The sequence below is a fragment of the Augochlora pura genome, chromosome 10 (genome assembly GCF_028453695.1).
Source record: "Augochlora pura isolate Apur16 chromosome 10, APUR_v2.2.1, whole genome shotgun sequence".
NCBI classification, from domain to species: Eukaryota; Metazoa; Arthropoda; class Insecta; order Hymenoptera; family Halictidae; genus Augochlora; species Augochlora pura.
This window is the reverse complement of record NC_135781.1, coordinates 24,920,545-24,942,719: the sequence shown is the minus strand read 5'-3', so window position 1 is coordinate 24,942,719 and position 22,175 is coordinate 24,920,545. Positions and strand designations below refer to the sequence as shown.

General features: G+C 49.2%; 1 protein-coding gene across 2 annotated transcripts in view; it reads right to left on the bottom strand.

The window, feature by feature from the left end:
* Positions 1–22,175, bottom strand: part of LOC144475834 (uncharacterized) — an 83,010-nt gene that overhangs the window by 17,254 nt on the left and 43,581 nt on the right. The window contains exons 1-2 of one of the 2 annotated variants that reach the window (XM_078192147.1): positions 10,937–11,053; positions 3,317–3,510 (exon numbers count right to left, since the gene is read on the bottom strand). In XM_078192147.1, coding sequence (XP_078048273.1) covers positions 3,317–3,446 — 130 coding nt within the window. In that variant the 5' untranslated portion in view covers positions 3,447–3,510; positions 10,937–11,053. Of the gene's footprint in view, positions 1–3,316; positions 3,511–10,936; positions 11,054–22,175 lie in introns of those variants that run through there. The other variant, XM_078192148.1, reaches the window with a different exon arrangement.

Here is a 22,175-nt window from a genome sequence, read left to right as displayed (position 1 = left end):
AAAAGGGAACATCGTCTAGATTTGGTTTTGAAAAATCTAGGAACACAAACCCGGGAATCTTGGTTCATTTTAATTGTGCAAATCGGTGGTATTCAAGGCGAAGATAAAGAGGAAAATATTTCCTAGGCAACTGGTTATTTATTAATCTTCGACAGGGTCAATTAAAATTCAGGTCTCGATAGATCGGAAATAAAAAGTACAAAAAGATGTCGAGGTCATGTCACGATTACGTCAAAAAGATATTACTGTAACTCTAAATAAACATTGTGTTTTATAGTTATCGCATAAAACGTTAGGCATGAGTGACCTTAGGTAATTATTTAAAGGTTAAAGGTTGTCCAACGTGGAAATTCCAGGTAGTTGGATATATAAGCGGAGATTTCGGGGCGATCTATGGTCGGAATCAATTATTCCCGAGAATTCCGAGTCTCCACCCTAATCCGTAGCTCGAGTGGAAATTACACGGAAGCAAATAATCCTAATAACGTATCCCAACAATCCGGGAGGGCGGAGACGCGACCGCGTAAAAAATTATGTCGCGAGCGGCGAGCGGCGAGGGGGGCGAAATTATACGACGGTAAATCAACGGAAGCCGGGAATCGTCGTCCCGGCTTGTTAATCCTAATCTGCATTTTTATTCTCGAGAAACCACCCATATCGTTTAGGAAACGGGGATGGGGCCCTTGTGTCGCCGATCGAGACAGAGAAAGAGAAAGGGAACGAGAAAGAAAGGAATAGAGAGGGGCTACGGTTTTTCGTAGCGACGGCTCGTATTTTGAAAGCACTTTAGAACCATTTAGCTGAATGCGCGCCAGAGTTTATGGGGGTCCTCTGGTGGCGCAGGGCTCGCTCCTCGGCCATATCTGACAAAGGGGGGGCCACAGGACCAGGTGTCGGATCGTCCGCCACCATTACCGAACTGTATATCACTTTCCGAGCACCAACACCCTCCACCACAATATTGCCTTTTCTCGAGTGCTCCTCGAGCCACGGCACACATTGTGCGAACCCTTAATTCCCCTCATTAACCTGCTCGATGATTCGGCTTCCCCATTGGCCCCTTCGATCTGCGGAAAAATTGACTCCGCCCTAAGAACACCCATCCTTGTTAACACGTTCGGTGCGGCGTCGATCGCGTGTGGGTGACAGTGATTTTTAACTAGGTTTTGAAATTCATTATAATTGAAATATGTATGAATTTTAACTTGAATAGGACCCTTGGAATACAAAAGAGCTAAATTGATATTTCTTACAATCTCAACTTTAGATTTTAGTAATTAAATCGCTTTGATACCTATTCTGGGAACTTTTGTAATCAATATTTGCCGCTTTACGCGTTAAAATAGAATTAGTTTAGACAGATTGTATAGAACAAGAATTAAATAAAGATGCGCTCTTCTCTTAAAATGTTCAATAAACTGAAGACAGCCTAATGAGATCCATTGATCTGTACTTCGCCTATTCATTTTTGTCAAGAAATGTATAACTTTTCCGATATAATTATTACCATTGGCTGGATCATTTTTAAAAATTTATATTACTATGTCTTTTGAGAACCTTTCCAGTTTAAAAAATATGCTACTATTTATCAAGGAGACTTCAGGAGTAAATATTTCTACATGAACATTAATATGTCAATCTCGATCCTCATTTTTCTTAGGATTATTCCAATTCAGAATTCTGTAAAGCTAACAGACTTATGAAATACTGATCGGCACAGACCGTCCACCCTTTTTGTGGAAAGCAGTGGAAGCTACTAGCACTCGAAACTTTTAGCTTCTCAGGACGAAATTTCTGTCGACATTGAGGAAGGTAAATGTCATTTTTCCGTTTCTTCCTTGGAGCACAGCGGCGGCAACAAGATTGTCCGTTCCCGTGGCACAAGAGTGGGACACGGGGGGTGGGACGGGAGGGGGCACTGCCGCATGCCGGTATCGTTTCGAGGGCTTTAATGAAGCAGGCGTGTGGTCTTTCTGAGGCGCGAACGTCCTTGTCTCCGAAGACTGTCCAATAGAAACGGCGTGTCCGCCGGTGAATGGCGGATTCGCGTCGCCGTAAAGGATCCAGTTGTAAAAGATCCGACGGCGGCATTGTGCCCGCGCCGGAACCGTGGACCATTCGAAGTTGTTTAAATCCTTGTAAAGCTCGAGAGGATGCGGCCGTGGTGTCGCTTTCCGCTCTCGAGTGGCTTCGATTGTCGACGACTTGAAAAGAGTGAAATTGAGTCCGACAACCCAAACCCACAGAGCCTGCGAGCAGGTGCGAGGACATCCCCGTCCCCTTCGATGCTTTCCGGGAAGGATCCATAAAACCATGAAGCCTCGAAATGGATCCAGAACGCATTACCGTAATGGCGCCCCGGTGACTTTCCACGGAACCTTCGAATCTCGGCGTTCCATTCACCCGTCGATTACTTCGATTAATTTCCAAGCGAGCCGTACCCTTACGAAAATTATTTCCAATTTTCTGACGTGTCTCTATTTTACAAACGATTCTCCCTTTACGCAATAACGCTTTCGAACGAACCAGGCTGTCATGAGAATTATCAGAGACTTTCAGACGCGTAGGATATTGCGAATAATCTTGCTTCGCTTCATCGATCTTCCAGGGCCAGGTCGTCGGCGAGAACGTTCGTTGGATGGCGCGTTCCAATCGATCAGGGAACGACGATGTATTAAATACCCGGCAGCAAGGTGTACGAAGCTTTTAATTACCGGTATTCTTCCAGTCGAACGATTCGCGGCTCGTCGATCGCATTAACGTCACGTTTCAGCGCTAACGAGCGGTTTGATATACCCCGTGGCAAAAAGAATCAAAAACCTCGTGGAACAGCTCCAAGAAGTTTCGAATCACCAGCCCAATAACTTCCGTATCCATTTCCAGAGAATGTACTTTTACATTTACGACGCTCGAACCTTCTGTTGCGGATCTATTTACGTTTTTACGGTTCTGAAAGCTCCCGACGTAATTGAGCGGGCCGGAGGAAGGGGTCCGGAAACGGCCGGTGCATCGTTCACGCTGCGGCGAGGCGACAGAGGCTCCGGATTTTTCGGGAAATGGTCTCACGTGACTTTTACTGCGACCACGACAGCGGGGTCCAAATTGTTCGATTGTCCGTCTCGAGTGGCTGCCGCATTGTCACCGGGTCGCAGCTGTTCGGACGCCTCTTAAATCGCAATTATGCGAGGCGCGGCAGCCCGCGAGACGGGGCGGCGGAGGGGGCGAGGGTGTCCCGGCATTTTCTAGCAGTTTCGCTCAAAAACTGATCCTTCAAGTGGCTGACAATGGGTGCAGAACGAATCGAGCTGGGGCTTACCTTTATCTGGACTCCTTGCTCTTCTTCTTCTCTTTCTGCGACCGGGCCCGGCTACTTCGGCCGAGATTGCCGTATTGTCGAGGGCGTGAGGCCCTTCGCACGGACCATTTTCCTCGGGAGCGCCATTCATCCGACTGGGAACCGAACAGCTTCGCCTCTGCTCGTTCTGTCTTCCTGGCGTCGATCATCCGCAGCTGAAAAGCACACATTTTTACGTCAGATCAAATTGGAACGCGTGCGACGGCTGCCGCAACACTAGACGCAATTGTGTCGCGGCACAGTAGCGGAAAATTGTTTTAGTAATAAGTAATAATCGCGACATCTATCGTTAATGTATCGTCGCGTATTATTATGGTGGCATTTGTACATTAAATGTATTGTCAGTATATACGCATTGTTCTTACTCACTTTTATGGCGGCAGTTACAGCGACAACAAAAATTGTGATAGGAAAACGAACAAATCGATAGTTACCTAAAAGGTAGCCAATGCCTGGCTACTATAGTGTCCGGATAGTGGAAGTTGCTCTGATACCGGAAAAAAATTGTCGACGGTGCACGAAATTATAGCAAGAGCAAACTCTGCCGCAGGAAGAGTTTAAGAAATTTACAAGCAGATGCAATTATCTTGCGACGCGGTAGCGGAAAAGTTCGCTGGTGCAACGACAAGCTCGACGGTTCAGAAAGGACAGCTAAGGCTGGTTGAAGCCCGAGGAATAAAACTGTAAAGAGATAGTGGAGTGCCGGAGCCCTCGGTGTCGATGATATAATTGCCACGATCAATCTCCATCATTGCCGCGGGACGTGCATTCCGCGTTTAGCATTCACGGTCAATCCGGCCGCCTATTTCGACGAGTCGGGAGGCGCGAGCCGTCAGACACTCACGACCCACCTAGTCAATTAAGAAGACAGCCGATCTATTAGAGGCTACCCGACCCCTCGCTTTCTCTCCGCTGTTCGCGTCTCTTATTTTCTTTTCCGGTTTTCTGCGGCCGCAGTTGCGGTGAAGCAGAAGCAGAAGGAGACGCGGGTAAAGCGCAGACGTCGTTTCAGGGGAAAATTGGGCGGCGAGAGGTGTAGGGTCGCGACAGGGCGGTAGACGGAGCGTTAATTGAAGGGAAGAGTTGCATTAGCGGGGCATTTTGTGGCCGGAAGATTGTTTTTCCAGCGAACAAGCAATTTCTTCCCGGTCTCCGACAAAAGACGACGCCGCCGGCAGTCGATATGAATTTTCAAGGCAGCGACTTCTTCGAGAAATCTTTGACGATCCTCTTCTCTCTGTTTCTCTCACTGCGTCTCTCCCGCTCTTTCTCTCTTTCTCTCTCTCTCTCTCTCTCTCTCTCTCTCTCTCTCTCTCTCTCTCTCTCTCTCTGTCTCGTCAACTCGTTCTATCCAGGCTGATTTAGTGGCGGCGATATAAAGCGGAGTGAGCTGTTCGCCGCTGACAGTTCACGAGCCGGGATCACCGCTCCGGGAGGTGTAACTCATCGCGCACTTACGAGCCGTCCGGTCAATTAAGAAGACAGCCAGCCTATTAGAGGATACTATTCGGCCCCTTATTGCTCTCGGTCTATTTCCGTTTCTTTTACCCGCGGGCTCGCTCTCTTCCGCTCGCCACCGCCTCGGAATCAATCAGTTCGATGCGCCGCGCCGCGCCGCGTCGCGGAGCTGTCGCGGAGGACCAGAAACGAAACCAGAGCTGCGTCAACCACCCGGAAAATAAAAAGGGGAACCAGGAAGAAGACGGACGGTCCCTCGGCGTGAAAACAGCGCCGCATAACAGCAAACAAGCAGATCGCAGGCCCTAGACGTCGCGCGACGCGAGATGACGTACGGTGGTCCACGACGCTGGCTTCTATTTCGGTTGCCGCGTCGGTTCAGCGGGGAGCCGCGACATGTGCTCGATATTTAGACACCGGGCCGTTTTCTGCGGCCTCGGATTCCCTTGTCCCTCGGGCTTCGCCGCCTCTCTCTCTCTCTCTCTCTCTCTCTTTCTCTCTTTCTCTCTCCTCTGTACCTCGACACCAGAAGACGAAGACGCGCTCCTCCTCCTAACGGGGCATTTAGTTCCACGCCGTTATAAATTACGTATCATTCGCTCTCGAAACTGACAACGCGGCACGCGCTCCCGGAATGCGAATACTGGCTCTGCCTCCCTCGTTATCCTTTTTCTCTCGTGCCCACCTCCTTCGTCAACCCGCTCCTACGGTCCCGAGTCTCGAGTCCCGAGCAACGACATCGGCCACTTAGCTCCCTGTTGCGTGATTTAAGCTTTTTCGAGTGAACCGGGCCCCCGAGCTTCCAGCGAAACGACACGGAGCTTCTTGCGCGAACACGCAATTTCGGCCTGTTAGGACCCTATCTTCTTCCCGGACCTACCCCTGCCGCCGACTTAATCTGCCCTCGCGCCTGTTAATTGAAACACGAGGATCCAGCTCGCGCTCTGTTTGCCGGAGAAAAAAGACCGGGGACATCGGCGGTCCTTATGCTTGGTCGTTCGCATCCTGAGCCTTTCCTATTTGCAAATATTGTAAGCGGTTCGTTGTTTCGTATATACAAATAAAGTAAATATTGTTGGCGAAATTGACGGTGTTCGTGCCGAATATTATAGATAAGGATCACCGACGCCACCTGTCATTCCTAATTGGGAGATTGCGGATCTTTATGGAAAATAAAAACTGTCCGAATTAATTGTACGAAATATAGCTTACACGAAAATCCGCGATTTATTAATTAGTAATAGTAGAGTTCCTTGTTATTTGCCATACTAAAAGCATTTGCTCATTTAGCTAATAAACTACCTGATCCAGTGTATAGATACTCAGTAAATTATTTCGAGCCTATTGCAACAAAAATAAAATAAAAATAATAAAATTTTGCAGGTTTCGGATAAAGACAGAAGTATAGTACGAAGTACCGGAGTCAGAACGAGAGCGAAAGCTACGTGGAAAGGGAATGCGCGAAGTTGACGTTTGCGAAGCACGCGTCGTGTGGCATGGAGCTCCAGCGAAGTTCGAGGATCGAGGTTCCCCTCGAACGAGCCAGGCCACCTAATTCTAAACACGTGTTCACGCACCGTTTCCGAGAAGTACTCCTCGAGAGACGTCGAGGCTCAGGTTTACGATCCGCGCGAATCGTCGCCGGAACTCCGCGACGAATCTTCTGCGTACGCGTTGCACGTGATCGGCTCCAAGACAAAGGGAACGGGTTCGACGTTTGCTGGCCACCATCTAAATATAATGGCGAGGTATAAGGTCCCCTGCACGCTGCCAGATTTCGGAGGCTGCTCCGACTTGCTAAACCGCACACCCTCGAAGCAACCCAACAACTTTTCCACTCACTTTTATCCTCTTGAAATCTTTCGATACGATCTTTACCGTTGATGTAACATTATTTTCACGCAGAAACGATTAAACGAAAACCGCCTTAGGTGTGAATAGGTTTCATCAAGACCACCTTAAATCGAGACACCAGTTAGAAAACACCATAACTTTTTTCATCCGTATATATCTATTACTAAAACCAAAGGTGATCTCTTTCCATTCCAAAACTCCTCAAATTCAGTTTCGCCTTTTCCGAATGGCAGAGAGCGTTTTCTCTTCTATTTGCAAAGGAAAGCGAATTTTCAGATGAAAGCGGAATAGAAATCACGCGCGGGAGGGGGCAGAAATACAGGGTCCATGGTTCCCAGGAAGAATGAAAAGAAGGGTTAAACGCAGCGAGAGAAGATATCAATTCTCTTTACGCGGCAAAACGGTGGCAGCTCCACTAATAGACCGAAAGATTCTCATCTGTTTAACCGGTGGACGCGAGTTTCGCGCGTCGCGGACGTCGCGTCGGGAAGAAGACGAAGCACGAAGCGCGAAGCTCGAAGCGGGGCAGGACAGGGACAGGAGCAGGGGCCGGGCTCTCGCCGAGCAACGGGAAAGACAAAGGGAGAGGCTGCCGGGAGGGATGGAGAAAAAAATATATATCGTCTCGTTGCCGAGATGCCAGAAGCGAGACGCATACCTCTTAATTGGAACGCTTTGCTCGGCCTAAGCGATTTGGCCGGATTTCGAAGGAAATGGGCGTTTAAGTGCGCCCAGAAACCATTTACCACGGCCGACATTTCGCTCCACCACCCTGCGCACTGTGCACACTTCTCGGTCACCGTGTCTGCGAGGTCCCGTGACTTCCTCGTGATTCTTTTCCCTCGTTCGATCGCCTAATTCAAGCTAATTTATCGAGTCGAGTGTCGCCGTGTATGCGGTGGCGTTGCAAAAAATCCTCGAAATCTCCATCTTCAATTTTCAGAGCTGAATCTTTGCCGATACGTCCTCCGTCCTTATTTAGTAAACCACGCAAGGTGATGGGTTTCTTCCATTTAGGAACCCATGAAAATGAAACGAGTCCTCCTCTTTTTCCCGATTCTCCGAGGCCTGCATCTGTCGCGACCTAATTGAGACGCGTTTAGAATATTCGGAGTAATATCCGACGGAGCGTCGACGCAGGCGAATACTGGGGAGCATAAAAATCATGGAGACTTTTGAGTTCGAACGGCCATTAGCATCGAGCGACTTTATTTCTCGAGGGCTGCTGGATTGGAGCGGTGTCGCGTTTTCCCGAAATAAACGAATCGACGGGCGCCGTTGCGCTCACACATCCCGTCACTGAAAAATATTAAGATTCCCCGCTACAATGTCGACTTAATGGAACCGGAGGAACTGCGGCCGGAGAATGGGAGAGCAAGAGAGAGAGAGAGAGAGAGACTGAGTGAGAGGGAGAGAAAGAGGGAGAGAGAGAGCGAGGGCGAGAGAAGGAGAGAGAGGAAGAGAAAGGCAGCCGGGGCGTAAAAAAGGCGGGAGAGGTCTTTTAACAACCAGACTCATTAGGAGCATGCTGCTCGCTTTTTACACCGAGACATTTGTAAGCAATACAGACTTCAAAAAACAAACTCTCTTGTCGCAGCCACCGCTGGCTGCGTTGGACACCTCGGCTTGCTCTCTTTTCGCCATTCGCTGGTCCTCTCTTCCGTCCTCTCTCGCTCTCCTCGCGTTCGTGAGGGGACGTTTAAGGGTGTCTGGCAGAATTTAAATTGCGAAACGGCCGGCGACTCGCGCGAAACCCTCGACCTTTTCTCTTTGTCCTCTCTCCGTTTTCTCTCTTCACTAAAATAGCGAGAAAGAAAGAGAGAGAGAGAGAGAGAGAGCACTCTCGTAGATGACGAAGTGAAGGAAAACTCGAGTCAACTGTGTCCGGCAGACGTTTACAATATCACAGACCCGCGCACTGATTTATCAACCGGGACCCTTGCATTTTGTTGTCTCCGTTTAATAATCGTCGAGTGGCGGGGCACCGATTCCCAGGTTTGATTTTACGACGCTTCGGATCGGTCAATAAACGACGAATCAGGCTGATGAAGATTGCTCTCACGATGCGCGGGAGCGATATCGCCGGTGACATTATTATCGCGAGGATTTTATTGAGCGTGGCCCGAGAGCCGCGGCGGGCGTAAAGTCGACGTTCTTATTACCATAATCGAGATAAACGGTAGATAAGCTCGTGTCATCGCCATAATTCCGTTGATAAAACGCGAGGATCGGCGACCGCGCCGCGTTTTAATGAATTTTTACGGAAAGATAAATGCGAGCGCATTAATAAGGTTATCGCCGTAAACTCCCTAATCGCCGTTATAAATCCTGCTCTCGACTTCTGCCGAGCGGACCCAGGCGTGCTCGATTCAACAGGACGAACGTCCCGAAACCTGAAATCCTTCTTCCGCCGCGAGATCTCCGGTTACATGTTAATCGTACAAATTGTTGCGCGAATCGCAAATTTCCTGGAGTTACAATCGCACCGTAACGAGTGCCCCTGCAATTAAATGCGAAGATTACGAATGTTTTTAAACGATCGTTGGAGTGGCTTGTCGTTTTGACGGGAACCCCGCGACGCGGAGCGTGGACGCATTAGCAGTTCAATTTTATATACATCCGACGCGACGCGACGGCGTGTAATCGCGTTCGAAAGGGTCGATGCGACGAGACGCGTTCCAGTCTATAATTAAGAGGAAAATAACGAGGGGCTTGTCGAACGAGAGCGTAATCATTATGGACTCGCGCGAAACACCCGAAACACGTGTTCCTCTCAGCGAACGCTTCCTGTCGTTAAACGTCTGCGTAACTACTCGCGTTTACGTGTGCCCGGCTCCTCCCTGTCTGCGACCAGTCCGTCTTGTACCACGAGTTAGTCCCCGCAATCCGAGAGCATCGCGCTCGATTGCTCTATCTCGATCCTGAACGCGTTAATATTTCTTGGCAAAATCGATAATTAATCGCCTCGAACATCATTGACAAGGAAACAACGACACCACCTGTCATTCCCAATTACCAATAGTAGACACAGTTCCATGTAATCAGCCATACAGAAAGCATGTGTTCATTCAGCTGACGAACCACTCAATCGATTTCATGGCTGTCCTACAAATGATTTCGGCCCTATTACAGCATTATTTCTAAACGATTTCCTGTGTTTCAGTTCACCGAATTCAACAGAATAAACTCATCATTGTACACGATCGTCATCGACGTTTAAACGACCAAAGCTGTGCTGAAGACGCGGGATGGCTTCATCGGAGTAGCTTTTCGAAGGCAGACGGTCGCCGCTTGACACCTCTAATTAGCATGAGCTCCGCGCCAAACATATTCTGCGAGCAGCCTTTTCTTGCCGCAAACGAGAGTAGAATGGCTCGCGTGTCCCGCGCCTCGCCGGCCCGTAGAAAAAGCATCGAAAACGAGGCTGCAAGAGCCGCGGCAGTGCGACCATTCATCTCCGAAACGTCCGGGCTAAACATAGGCCTCGAAACGAGCAGAGGGACGAGTTTTACGAGCCGCGCACCCCGGCTATCTTGCGCCGATAACGGAACAACAGGCATTCTTTGAAGTCGTCGAGGTAACGGAGGCGACACGTGCGTTTACTACCCCCGATGTAAACGCGCGGATGCGGGCGCGAGCGCGCGCGCGCACAAACGGCGTCTTTCAGCAAAAATGTTGGCGACAACTTCTTCCGCGGAACGATTACGCGCGGAGATAGGAGCATTGTTCGCCGCGCGAACGAGGAGCAGAGAGAAACGCGGGATTTTCGTGGCGAGGCTTTTTTTAGGCGATCGAGGCATTCGGATTTCACGGAGAGACCGACCGAGAGCGAGCGAGCGAGCGAGCGGGAGAGATGCGGTAATGAAGTGTTAATTGCAAGAGAAAAGGAAAACACGGTCCCGGGGAAACTTCATCCCGGTGATTTAGCAAACCGCGGCGCGGCTTGTTAGCGTTTCTCTGGGAGGTGGGTAAAAAGCGCGAGCCCGAGCCCGAGACCGAGCTAGACCGTGTCGCATTAGCGTTAATTTCCTCGTTACGCCGCTCCGGGGAGCTCGGCACCGGTCTCCAATTCTTTTTATCATGCCCGAGCGGCCCCACTTCATTAGCTCGCGCGCTCGTGTTCTTTTTCGGCTGGTATTTTTGCGAGAGACGGCGACCGATCGCGCGATCGTTCGCCGGCGCGGCCGGGTAGCACGGCGAGCAACGGGCTTCAGGAAATTTTGCGGAAGTCGTTTCGCCGGCTGAACACACCCTAATGATATTACTTACTTCTCGCCCGGTTTTTATTCTTTTTTACGGCTGTCGGGACGGCCCCGCGGGAACTTCGCCGTCCCGTCGTCGTCGCGAGAGTTGCGAAACACTGTCACGTATGATTGACGACCGTAATTTCACAGTTCCCACCGAGAACTAAATTTGTGTACTTTGTCCGCCGTTTGCCGCGATCGCGACATTCTTTTTCCTTCGAATTGCAACGGATCACGCAGTCCACGCGTTCCGCGCATTATGCAACGCTCTCGCGATTATGCATGCATATTTCATTGTCGGAACAACAGGATTTCAATTACAATGAGAATCGTTCCGGCGCGGGAAGAGAGGTCGAACAATCGACGCTCGCGGCCGGGACTCGACCGGCCCCGATGGGGCTTGCATCGCTAATTGCGGTGTCTCGTGACAGGTGCAATTTGCGAGATGTCTGTCGAGACGGTCCATGAAATTTAAGAAACACGAGCGGCCGGCGCAGCTGCGCCAGTTACGCCTCCGTAAACGTGTTTACGAAAACGCGACGTCTCGTACGTCAGCCTGGTCGTTAACACCGCGTAATTGCCCGCGCTGCGATTAATAGCGATCGCGAATTAAACTCTTTGCACCGATACGCGTCGTTCTCTAATCACACGAGATCGATTCATTTTTCCGGAGACCAGCAAAAAGTGCTCAACGACGTGGAAATGAAGCACGCGTAATCGATGCGTTTCCGTGCAGCTGATAATTACTTCGACTACGCTAAGAGGATAGTTGTCTAACGAAGTACTGTTAGAGACATTGTAATAGATATTAGCATGCTCGCATCTACACGTACACGCGATAGGAACGTATTCGCTATGGTTCACCTCGAATGTAGTTCAGTTAAAGAAATTTGCATAAGCTGTGTCCAAAGTAAAAGATTAAATTGTAAAGTAACATTTTCCATTTCGCATAAAACCCGTAGAAAGTTGAACAAGCACCTAACTTCTAGGGCTCGAGGTTCGCTAACATCGGACTGTCGAACTTATCCGAGGGCCAGGCGAACGGTAAAGTTAGTTTCTCGGCATGCATCGGGTTTTTCTTCGGCGCGCGTGAACGCCAGTAATTTTCTGGTCGCTTGCCGCGGCCCGGTTATATTTAATGCTTTAATCTGGCGGGCCGTCGAGCGATCTAAACACGCGATAAATCTCGGCGCGGCGGCGACGCCTTAAAAAGCGGCAACAAAACCTTTTCCAGGCGGAAGCATTAAGTGGCGGCGTTTACTCGGTCCTCGCTCGCGCTTGCTTCCGTGGCCTGGCCATTAACGAGTCGCGCACTCTGCTCTCCGCTTTGCGACACCCACTCCAAACGATATTAATGATTTCCCAAAACTCTCGAGCCGTGTGAAAACTCTTCGCGGTGATCGGGAGTGCTCACGAGTCTCCTTTCACCACTCGCTCGTCAGATCCGCCGCCTAGCCTTTTCGAAACCGCCTCTGACAGCTGCGACCGCTGCTTGAGATCGATCCTTGCTACCGAAATCGACCTTTTACGACCTGAAGAAGTAGCTGAACACCGAGAACGATAAATGCACTCGAGACGTCGAAGCCTGCAAATCATTAACACGAGGATGTCGTACACGCTCGTGGTTCGGTGTGTCGAGAGGATCTGTCCGAGTTGGATCTATGGCTTGGAGGTGTTCCAAGATAGAGACTATCAAGGTCCTCTACGAAGTAGAGATTACCAAGGTCAACTACAAGGTAGAGACTAACTATCGTGCATTAGATTACGGATTGTACGCACTTGTGGCAAAAATGGACACGTGAAGTACGCAACTTGTAACACAAAGTGTGCAGAATTTCATAAGAAAGCTCCTTCCATCAGAAGCGACCAATTCCAAAGCTCACGATGTAGTCGAAGGAGGAGCATCAGAGCAGCCGGTCTCTCTCCGGGCCGCGTCTAGTCCCGAGGAGGCTGGTTTGTCCATTTCCTGTCCGTTAGCGCCACCAGTTCCGGATCCTCTCAGAAAAAGAGCACCGGTTTCGAAGCGGAAATGGGCAAAAACAAATGAACTATTAGAGGAACCGGGAGAAGGGGCGGAGAGTAGAGCAGTTAAGGGCTAACAAGTCTTCGCGCGGCTCGTTGCGTGTTCCCAGCACGCGGCGCACATAGTTGTTAGCCCCCGGAGTTGGCTCCTAGGCGCCTCTCTAACTAGCCACGCATGGCGAGCACGTGTGGAGGTGTCGACTGCCCTAGCGCCCTCGCCGCGACCCTTTCCTTCGACCGTGACCCTCCTCCTTTCCCTTTCGATCCTTCTCCATCCCTCTTTCCCTTCGGCCCTTCCGCCGAGTCCCGCGAGACGCTCGATTTCAAGCGGCGTGAAATCCGGCCGAAAATATTTGGGCGCCTCTTGCAATTGGCCGCGACCCCTACGTTCCACGATCGTTCTAGGAATTTTTTCAAAGATTTACGCGCCAACGACGCACGCTCCCCTGTAATTTTCCACTAGGACGCTTCCACCAGTTTTTCCAACAGGAGAAATAAATTACTTTCTGGATCTCTTGATCGGTTCGGAGATTTCTTCGACGCTTTGGTTAAGAGGATTATGGAATATTAGATGGAAGTGTCATACGCCACAAAATGTGTATACGTACTATAATTGATATCATAGATTACAGATGACGAGATTAGTACGAAATATTGTCGATTTCTATAGTACAGAAAGAGAAATTTCTATAGTACAGAGTCGGCGCCCGAAATTTACAAAAATTAAATTAGTAATTTATTATATTAGTATTTATTAATTATTAGTAATTTAGTAAAAAAAGTAAAAACATAGTTTTTATTATTAAATATCTGTTTATAATGTTCAGATAAAATAACATAAACCTATTTTGTAGTATCTATTTTGTGAAATGCAAGCAAAATAAGCAAATGTACGCCGCCTTAAGGGTCTGACACGTATGACCCACCGGTGGGTCAAGCTGGCGTCAACGTTTTAAAAAGCGAAGATTGTGAACCTTCATTACGTTATATCATTTATTCTTTTGCAGTTTACTTGTTTCTTCGCAGAAGAATAACAATCTCTAAGGAGAGTGTGCATCGAAGATCGTGTCCACCAAGTTCTCAGGACCCGAACCATCGTTTTACAAGTCTAAATGCCCGAAGATGTGGGAACGCGATCTCGGAACCAGTCGTGCAACTGGCATGCGCACCGAGATAATTCAGAAACCAGTCAGCTAATTACACTTTATAAACGCTCCGCCGCGTGTTAAACGGCTCATTTAACATTTAACCCACCTAGTTCGCTCTCTGCCGTCCACGTCTTCCCACGAAACCGCAGAACCGTGCTCTAAGCTAAAACATTTTCGAAGGGGAGCACAAGGAAAGAACCTCTGCTGGAAGATGAAGTTGAAAATCGAACACGGATTAGCGGGTCGAGACGAAGAGACCCCGCTGGTAAAGTCACGGACGTCCTGAGCCAGTTACTCGAGGATTTCCCTCTTTGAAGTCTCGAGGAGGGACTGTCGCCGCTTTTCTGCGGGGGGTGTATTCTAATTTCGCGGCCGGGTCGCGATGAAATTGACCGCGTCGACGTAGAACCTGCCGGAGACTGGAGAGCCAATTGGCGAGCCGCCGGGGACTCGACCGCGACGCGAAAGCGGCTTAGCTGCGACCGAATGAAATTTAATTAACTGGAAACAACGAGAAATTATCGAACATTACGCGGCGCTCAGGTGTCCCCGCGATTACGCAGGACGAAACCTGCAGAAATCGATTCGGAGCATTCCTGTTCCGCTTCGACTCGGTCTTTGTTGCCTAGAATCGAACATCGAATGCTGTATAAAATCTTTGCAGCTATTATCAGACTGCAAATCCTTGTATAAGAAACACAAACTAAATGAAAATAGGTTTCCCCTATTAATAAATTTAATAAGTCGAAAATAACTTGTGTGGAAATATCATTGAATGTCATCACGGTTGTATTTTATTTTGTAATTTAAATTGTTCTAAAGCTCGATAATTTATTTGAAAGTAGCGCAGCACCGTTGGATATAAGGTAGAGAGCTGGGATCGGAAGAGTTTCCCCACGAGAAATCGGGAATTTTCTACAATCCATTCCTATCCGCAGTTCACCTGAACGAAAAGCCACCCCTAGAACATGGAGCCGAAAAGCACGACGCTAGTCGATGCGCGATTTGACGTGAAATGGCTCGCGCAGAAAGCGAGGGGTTGGAAAGAGGATGGGACGGGTAGCGCGAGGGAGGATGGCGTAGGCCGGAGCGGAATCGCCGAGGGGCTGAAGGGAGGGCCGGGCGGGTTCGCGGGCTCGCCAATACAAAAGGGGAGCCCGGAGATTACGATCTTCCATTCGTTCGCTCGTTCCAATTATTTTGTCCAATTAAAATATCGATTTTCTCCACCATTGCGGCTCGGCTCTCGCGACTACGCTCACCTTTTGCAGCGTTGCCAGCCCACCCCCCGCCCTCTCCCGTCCTCCCCCGCCTCTGTTCTGTCGGCAGATCAGCCCCGCGTTCTCCGTCAAATGTCCTCTGAACAGAGGCAAACGCGAACCTTCCGGGGCCTTGCGTGCAGTACTTTCAAAGAGATTATCCTTTCTATTTGCATTTTACCTCATAGGAGGTTTTAGCAAACGATATCTTTCATTATCAGCTCTCTGCGACCTCGCGGACGCTGGCCGAAGGCCACTGCGACCCGCAGTCGCGATTTATCGACTCGTGTGTCGATGCGGTGCGATAATCGTTTTTACTTCATTAGACTGCTTTATTCCTTTTCACCCACCTCGAATTTGTAGCAAACGATTACTCGTACTGTGAAAATTCTTAGCGAGACCGTTCGCTGATCAAATGTCGTGCATTTAGAGCTCGCTTGATTTTCGAGCCTTCCAGCCAGCAATTGACTGCTGAAAAACGAAACAACCCTCTTTTTCAACATCCTCGCCCGCCCCCCGCGACGGCGGCAGCCCTCATCCACGCCATACCAGCTTCAATATTCAATTATTGGCTACGGGAAATAGAAGCAGAGAGACGGCGGACCAGCCAGCAGAAATCTGAAACAAACGAGCCACCCTCTGGACGGTCGCGGTTCGCGATCGAGCTAGGGGAATCGGATCGAGCGGATCGTGTTGCTCTTGCTCGGAACGTGGGACGAGCTCTCTCTCGTTTAACTCGGAACGCCCTGGAACTGGAACCAATCGAAGAGAAACGGCGGCTCGTAAAGTTTCATTTTCGAGAGTGACGCACCGCGCCGACGCGCCGGTCGATCTTGTTCCTCGCGATTTATTTCTTGATCGAACCACCGCCCTTCAGCCGACTGATCCTGTTGAATCTCTCGACGATTTACCGAGCTCCTCGTTTCGAAATCTTCCACCTCAGAAAATTTCAGCTTCGAGGATCCTGGGATTTTTCTAACTTCCTAGAGATCGCGGCGACAAGATCCGCATTCATTTATAAAATGGAACAAACTCTTTCGACCAACGTTTTGCAATGAAATTGTAACTTTGGGATACCAAATATTAGATCAGGTTCCAAAATAATTTCAACGTTATTCAATCATCGACGAATACAATTTAATTGCGGAGAATCAAGTAATTAGGTGGCGATTGAAATCTTCCGGGTCCAAGGGTCAAGGAATAAGGTATTTTCGGATGTAGAAAAAAATTCATTTGAAGCAGCAGGATGGATGGGTTCAGAGATACGGAGACACAGATCGTCGGTGGATATTCGCGGTGCAACGAGTCGTTCTCCGTGGCCGCTAATAGGATTTGTCGAAACGACGACGTAAATTATCGCCTGCGCGATCAGTCACAAACGCTTCGCGCGCTCCACACCCCCGCTGTTCGTTTTTCGCCCGGGGAGAAATTATCCCTCTAAACGGCTCTTAGCCAGATACGTCCGGCGTGCGGGGCTCCTCTGAGAATAGACGATCTAATTCCGTGGACGGGAGGAAGAGACTCCGCGGCCAGATGGGGTGCAAACGGGGTCGGGGCGGAGGGGGGATGGGACTGGAGGACGGACCACCGTGATTGCAATTTTAACGCCAATTTGACTCGAATCTCTCCCCCCCCCCCCCCCCCCCCCCCCTCGGCATGAAAGAAATAGTGTTTTCATGCTCAATATAGCGGCGCGCTAATAATTAACGGCCGCGACGTAGCACTTTGTCGTTCCTCTGTACAGGGTGTCGCGATCGTACCGGTTCAGGAAGCCGGTCGCTTTCTCACGTGCCACGGATCCGCATAAATTACGCGGCCGCCGTCTGGGACCTGCTGTCCCGGCACCCGGGATCCAAGAAAATCGTTATCGTTCGGCACCCGTATTGTTGCCCTGAGAAAACGAACGCGGCCCGATCCAACAAGTGTCGGCGAACGCGTCCCGCGGCCCCGTAGATCCTAATCGGCGGTCTCATAAATTTTAAACAAATACATCTAGCTGGAATAATTGCGTCCTCGGCGTTCCGCGACGGCTTTACGATTAAGGGAAAGTCTACCCTGTCAGCAAAGGATTCTAGAACCTAAAAATCCACTTATGATCGTGAGCCGATTCAACTTCGCTGCGGTCTCCTCCAGTTTCCCCACCGCACAATACCAAAGTTTTCCCAAGGCGCCTCGATTATCTTTGATGCTAATTTCACGAAGCGGAAACCTCCGGCGAAGGTTACCAATTAGCGAAAGGTAGATCACCGGAATCGGTAGACTTTGGAACCTGATCGAAACTATGTTGCGACTCGCCGGGGTTTCGGGTCCGAAAAGGTGCGGAGAGTTCCGCCGTCGCAAATACGGTTCCCGGGAAGCTTTTTCGAAGCAACATGGCGCCACGAGGAGCGAAAAGCCAGGCGAAACTTGGTGACACACCGAGTACGTGTACCGAGTAGGTCTTGCGGAGCTAGCGGGTGGTCCTCATTATGTCGGCGTCCCCACCGTTCGGCCGTCCTATCTATTTAACGTATCGTTTGCCTTGGTAACCATCCAAATTGGCCCATCCCTCTCTATGCGCTGCCAGCCACATCTCCCGATCTCGCTCGTGTTCTCTTTAATTATTGGCAAGCCGATGTTTAATAACGCGGATACCCCCGTCCTTCTTCCTCTCTCTCCGCTTCGCGACTCTGCATGTCGTTTTCTCGACCGTTCTTTAATAGAAAACACTCGCTTCCTGCGACTCCCGTGACGTGGGGGTGCTCGATCAACGACGACCAATGTCGACTCCCATTTAAATGCGATCAGTGATGGTAGCAACCTCGAATTAATTCTAAATTAACGCTGATTTCATTAAAAACCGAGCCCGATTGAACTTATAGATTCATGGAATCAAATTCAGAGCATAATCAGCAGAAGCTGAAACTCGCGTGATTTTAAAAGACACGAGAATGATAATTGGGTGGAGTATCTTAACGAAAGTACCTACAGCGCGAAGTTTAGATAATTCTCCGAGTACTTTGTAAACGGAATCGATCGACTCAAGGATAGCGAAAGTTTACGGAATCGCCCGTACACAATGGCTCCTCATTGATTTACTAATTTTAATAGAGTCGTAAACGTCACGCGCTATAATTCAGCCGATATTCTGGAATATAATGCCGGAGCTACCAAGCTGTTTAAATATTTATGCGTTGCTGGAACACACGCGTTCCGACTCGTGTTGCTCTCGATCCGATCCCTAAAAATGCGAGGACGTGATATCATCGGGAGTGCTCGCGTTCGCGAGTGCCACGGTTTTTTGATGCTATTCGCGTGCGAGCGTCGCGACACTCCGAATTCGTCGGATTAACCTTGACTCGGTATTTCCCGGTTCCGACGCGACGCGACTCGCCGACCTGTTCCCATCGGCCGTGGCGTGCAGAGCGCAGAGATTTCGCGGATATTTCACGCGAACCGACCACGATTATTATACCTACCGTCGTGTCATCGGAACTTCGAGTTATCTATTAGCGAGCGCAGAAGTCGATGGTCCCTAAAGCGTAATGGCCTCCGCTAACGAAAGATAGCGAAGTGACCGGTTTATAACCGCTTTACGAGCTGCTTTATTGCCATCATGATTTCGAGCGATTGACCGACGCCGGCCTTATTGCTCGCCTGCGAAGAAACGATATTTAACGGCGCGGCCCGCGGATTCCGAGTGGCACAAATCAAATAAATATTAATCCCCGGCTCAGCTAACCGGCGACATTAATATTCGCTAAATTAAATCGAGGCCGACGTTTATTAACCCGTCGGGGGAGAGAAAGAAGCGGCGAATTGAGTCCCGGCGCTGACATCAGCGAACTAGGAGACCGTAAAACGAACAAATCAAATTGGTGACATCTTTCCTCTTATTCGGAACTCGAGGCTCAACGCCAGTGATTTGCAGCTGTTTGATTTAAGGCCCCCGGCGAATTTACCGCCGATACGAGAACAGATAAAAAGAGTTGCCTGAATTTCTAAATAAACCACTAAATAATTTATTCGTCAACATTAATTTAGCGGCATTCGTCGGTGTCGTTATCGATTCGATTCGCAGCAGATTTGTCGACTTTTTGGCGTAATTTCACGCATATCTTTTTGTAAATTGTATCACTGTCGACGAATATTTTCATGTATTTCGTGACGCTCAAATAATAATCTTTATTGTCTGTTCGTACGACTGGAAGGCACTAAGAATGAACAACGCCACGATAATCGAAAAAAAAACAATAAAATAGATTCGTGAGCAATACAGTTTCTGAATTTTTATTTCTTTTCGGTAGATTGTTGACTTGTTTGCACGTTGTACTCATGAACTCGTGTTTCATCAACAGTTATGAGCGCGTTTCACGTACGCAGAGTCATTAGAAATCGGCGCAAGAAATGTCATTAGAAAGGCAAAAATTCCGACAAATTCTTTGCTCGGTGGTTTTTCAGGCGAACTGTAAACGAAACTGTAAACGCAATGATTTCAAGATTCACGGTTGAACTCAGCGCCACAGCTGAGTACGATGGCATCTACTTGCATGCAAAAAGAATGCGAAGTGGGAGAACGAATTTCCGATGTACGAACGATTTCGAATTTCGTCGAACGAAACTGCAACCGAAATTCTTGTAAGTTTCGAGGGCGCGTAAAAAAAGAGATTCGATAAGCCATAACGCCGAGGATAACGCGTCCGCGGAGCCGATTTCCCGGACGCGCGGCGATCTGTCCGCGCGAAACTATGCACAATTACCGTTTTAATCTGCAGTTTCTAGCGCCATAAATTCCCGCGAGTTTACACCGACACCGACACCGACAAAGGGAGTGCGAGAGGCGCAAGGGCGCGGGGGAGAGACGGCACTGGGAAGTTCGCGTGATGAAATTTATTGCTGGAGCCAATTCCGCGCAAATGGAAGAACGTCTATGAGGTTTTATTCCGCCGCGGCGCTATCGACAGCTTCAATCGGGCCTCCTCCGGCTTCGCTCTTTCGGTTATCGGCGAGTCGCCGCTCTGCGCTGTGCCGGCGTCCGAGGCACAATTAATTGCCGCACTGGTTCACGGGCTTCCCATTGGTAATGCTTAAAACGCCGTTTTTCTATACGCTCGCGATCGAAGCCCTATCGAGAGCTGCGAAACCGTGTCTCGATGCACGTTCGAACCGATTCGAGAGAACAACGGGGAACCGTTCGACTCGGAATAGACAGAATTAGAACGTCTCGTGCAGTCCGTCGAGAGGCTCGGCAAGAAATCACGGGCTCCAAATAAAAATGCTCGATGCGATTTAATGATCGTACGTACTTCGATTGCTTCCAGTTAGCTGCGTTGCAATAAACGCGCCTTGAGAATCGTTAGATTATGCAGAACAGCTGCTGCGGCAGTTATTGATCGCATGTAAAGATCATCGGGCCTTACATTCTATTGCACAAGGAAACGAGTTGCAGAAAATAATGTTTCAAACGAATCCTTTAGGCGATTCAAGCATCCGGAATCGAGGCTGTTGTTCCTGCGATAAGAGCTGACCAATCGATCAATCTCTTGCAATATTTATCATTCAGATATTCTACTTTATTGCAGTTACAGAGTTCACCATCCTAACTTTGCCTGGCTTTTTATTAGTTTTTCTGTCTATCATTATTTTAGTAATGGTAATACTCGTGTACTTGTATTACGTATTATTATGACGATTTAACCTGAACAATATATATATACGTATTATAATATCCTGTCGAGGGTAATCTATTAAATATAATAATAATTTTATTCTTATAGTTGGGTAAAACCCTTCGTCACAAAAAAATAATATATTCTTTTCCTGTACTCGTGCGATGGCTATAAAGAATTCATTTTTCTTGTGACAAAGAATTTTATCTGTCTATATGTATAAAATTATTATTTTATTTAGTAGACTATCTTCGACAAGATATCGTAGCGCAAGAGACATTACGAAATTGCTGTACAATTTTGCGAATATTCCATCGAATCCGGAGATCGAAGAATCTCCGGTTAAAAAGCCGGGCAACTAATTTCCCGGCAGGTCGATAAATCAGGGGGAGGGGGGTGGGGGGGCTTTAAAAAGTAGCGGAGCCCGATAAGGAACACGTATCCCAGTAATTTGCAGAGGAGGATATACAGAAGTTTGCACGGGGGGCCGCAGATCTGGTCGCGCGGCACAGGCGAGGAAGACAACGGCCGATGGAAACGAACGTTCACGGTTTCCATCGATCCCCAGCAAAGATATCGATCCCCTTTCGCCGGGGCGGATGAGGTGGCAGGCGCGCGAGACGGCGCGGAGAGGAGCGGCGCGGATCGGAGCAGCGCGGATCGGAGCGGAAGTCCGCGCGATGAAATTTACGGCTGGAGCCAATTCCGCGCAAATGGAAGAGCATCTATGAGGTTTTATTCGGGCTCCCGCTTATCGGCATCCCCTATCGGCAGGCATTTGTTTTTGCTTATCGCCGGAGAGTGGGAGTCCGCGCGTCAACGGGGGCCACCGTAAATATGACGGACGGACGCGACGATGAGATCTCAGTGCCGTCAGAACAAACGAGCGTCCGCGGACAAGCGCCCCCGAAAATCTCGACGGCTCGATTTAGGGGGATGAACGACCGAGAACCAAAACCAGAGAGCAGAGAGAGCCTCTCTGCGCCGAGCCCCGTTGCTTCGACAACGAATCGATATACCTGGCTGCTGCGCGAGCTATCCAAATACACCGGGGAAAGAGATGTCCAGAACCTGCGCCTTCCTTCCTCCGCAACCCTTAATCCTGCCATACCTCTTCCTATTTTCTTGCAAAAAACGGAAAATATTTAATTTCACACATACATAGTTCTACAACTGAGATTTAGAAC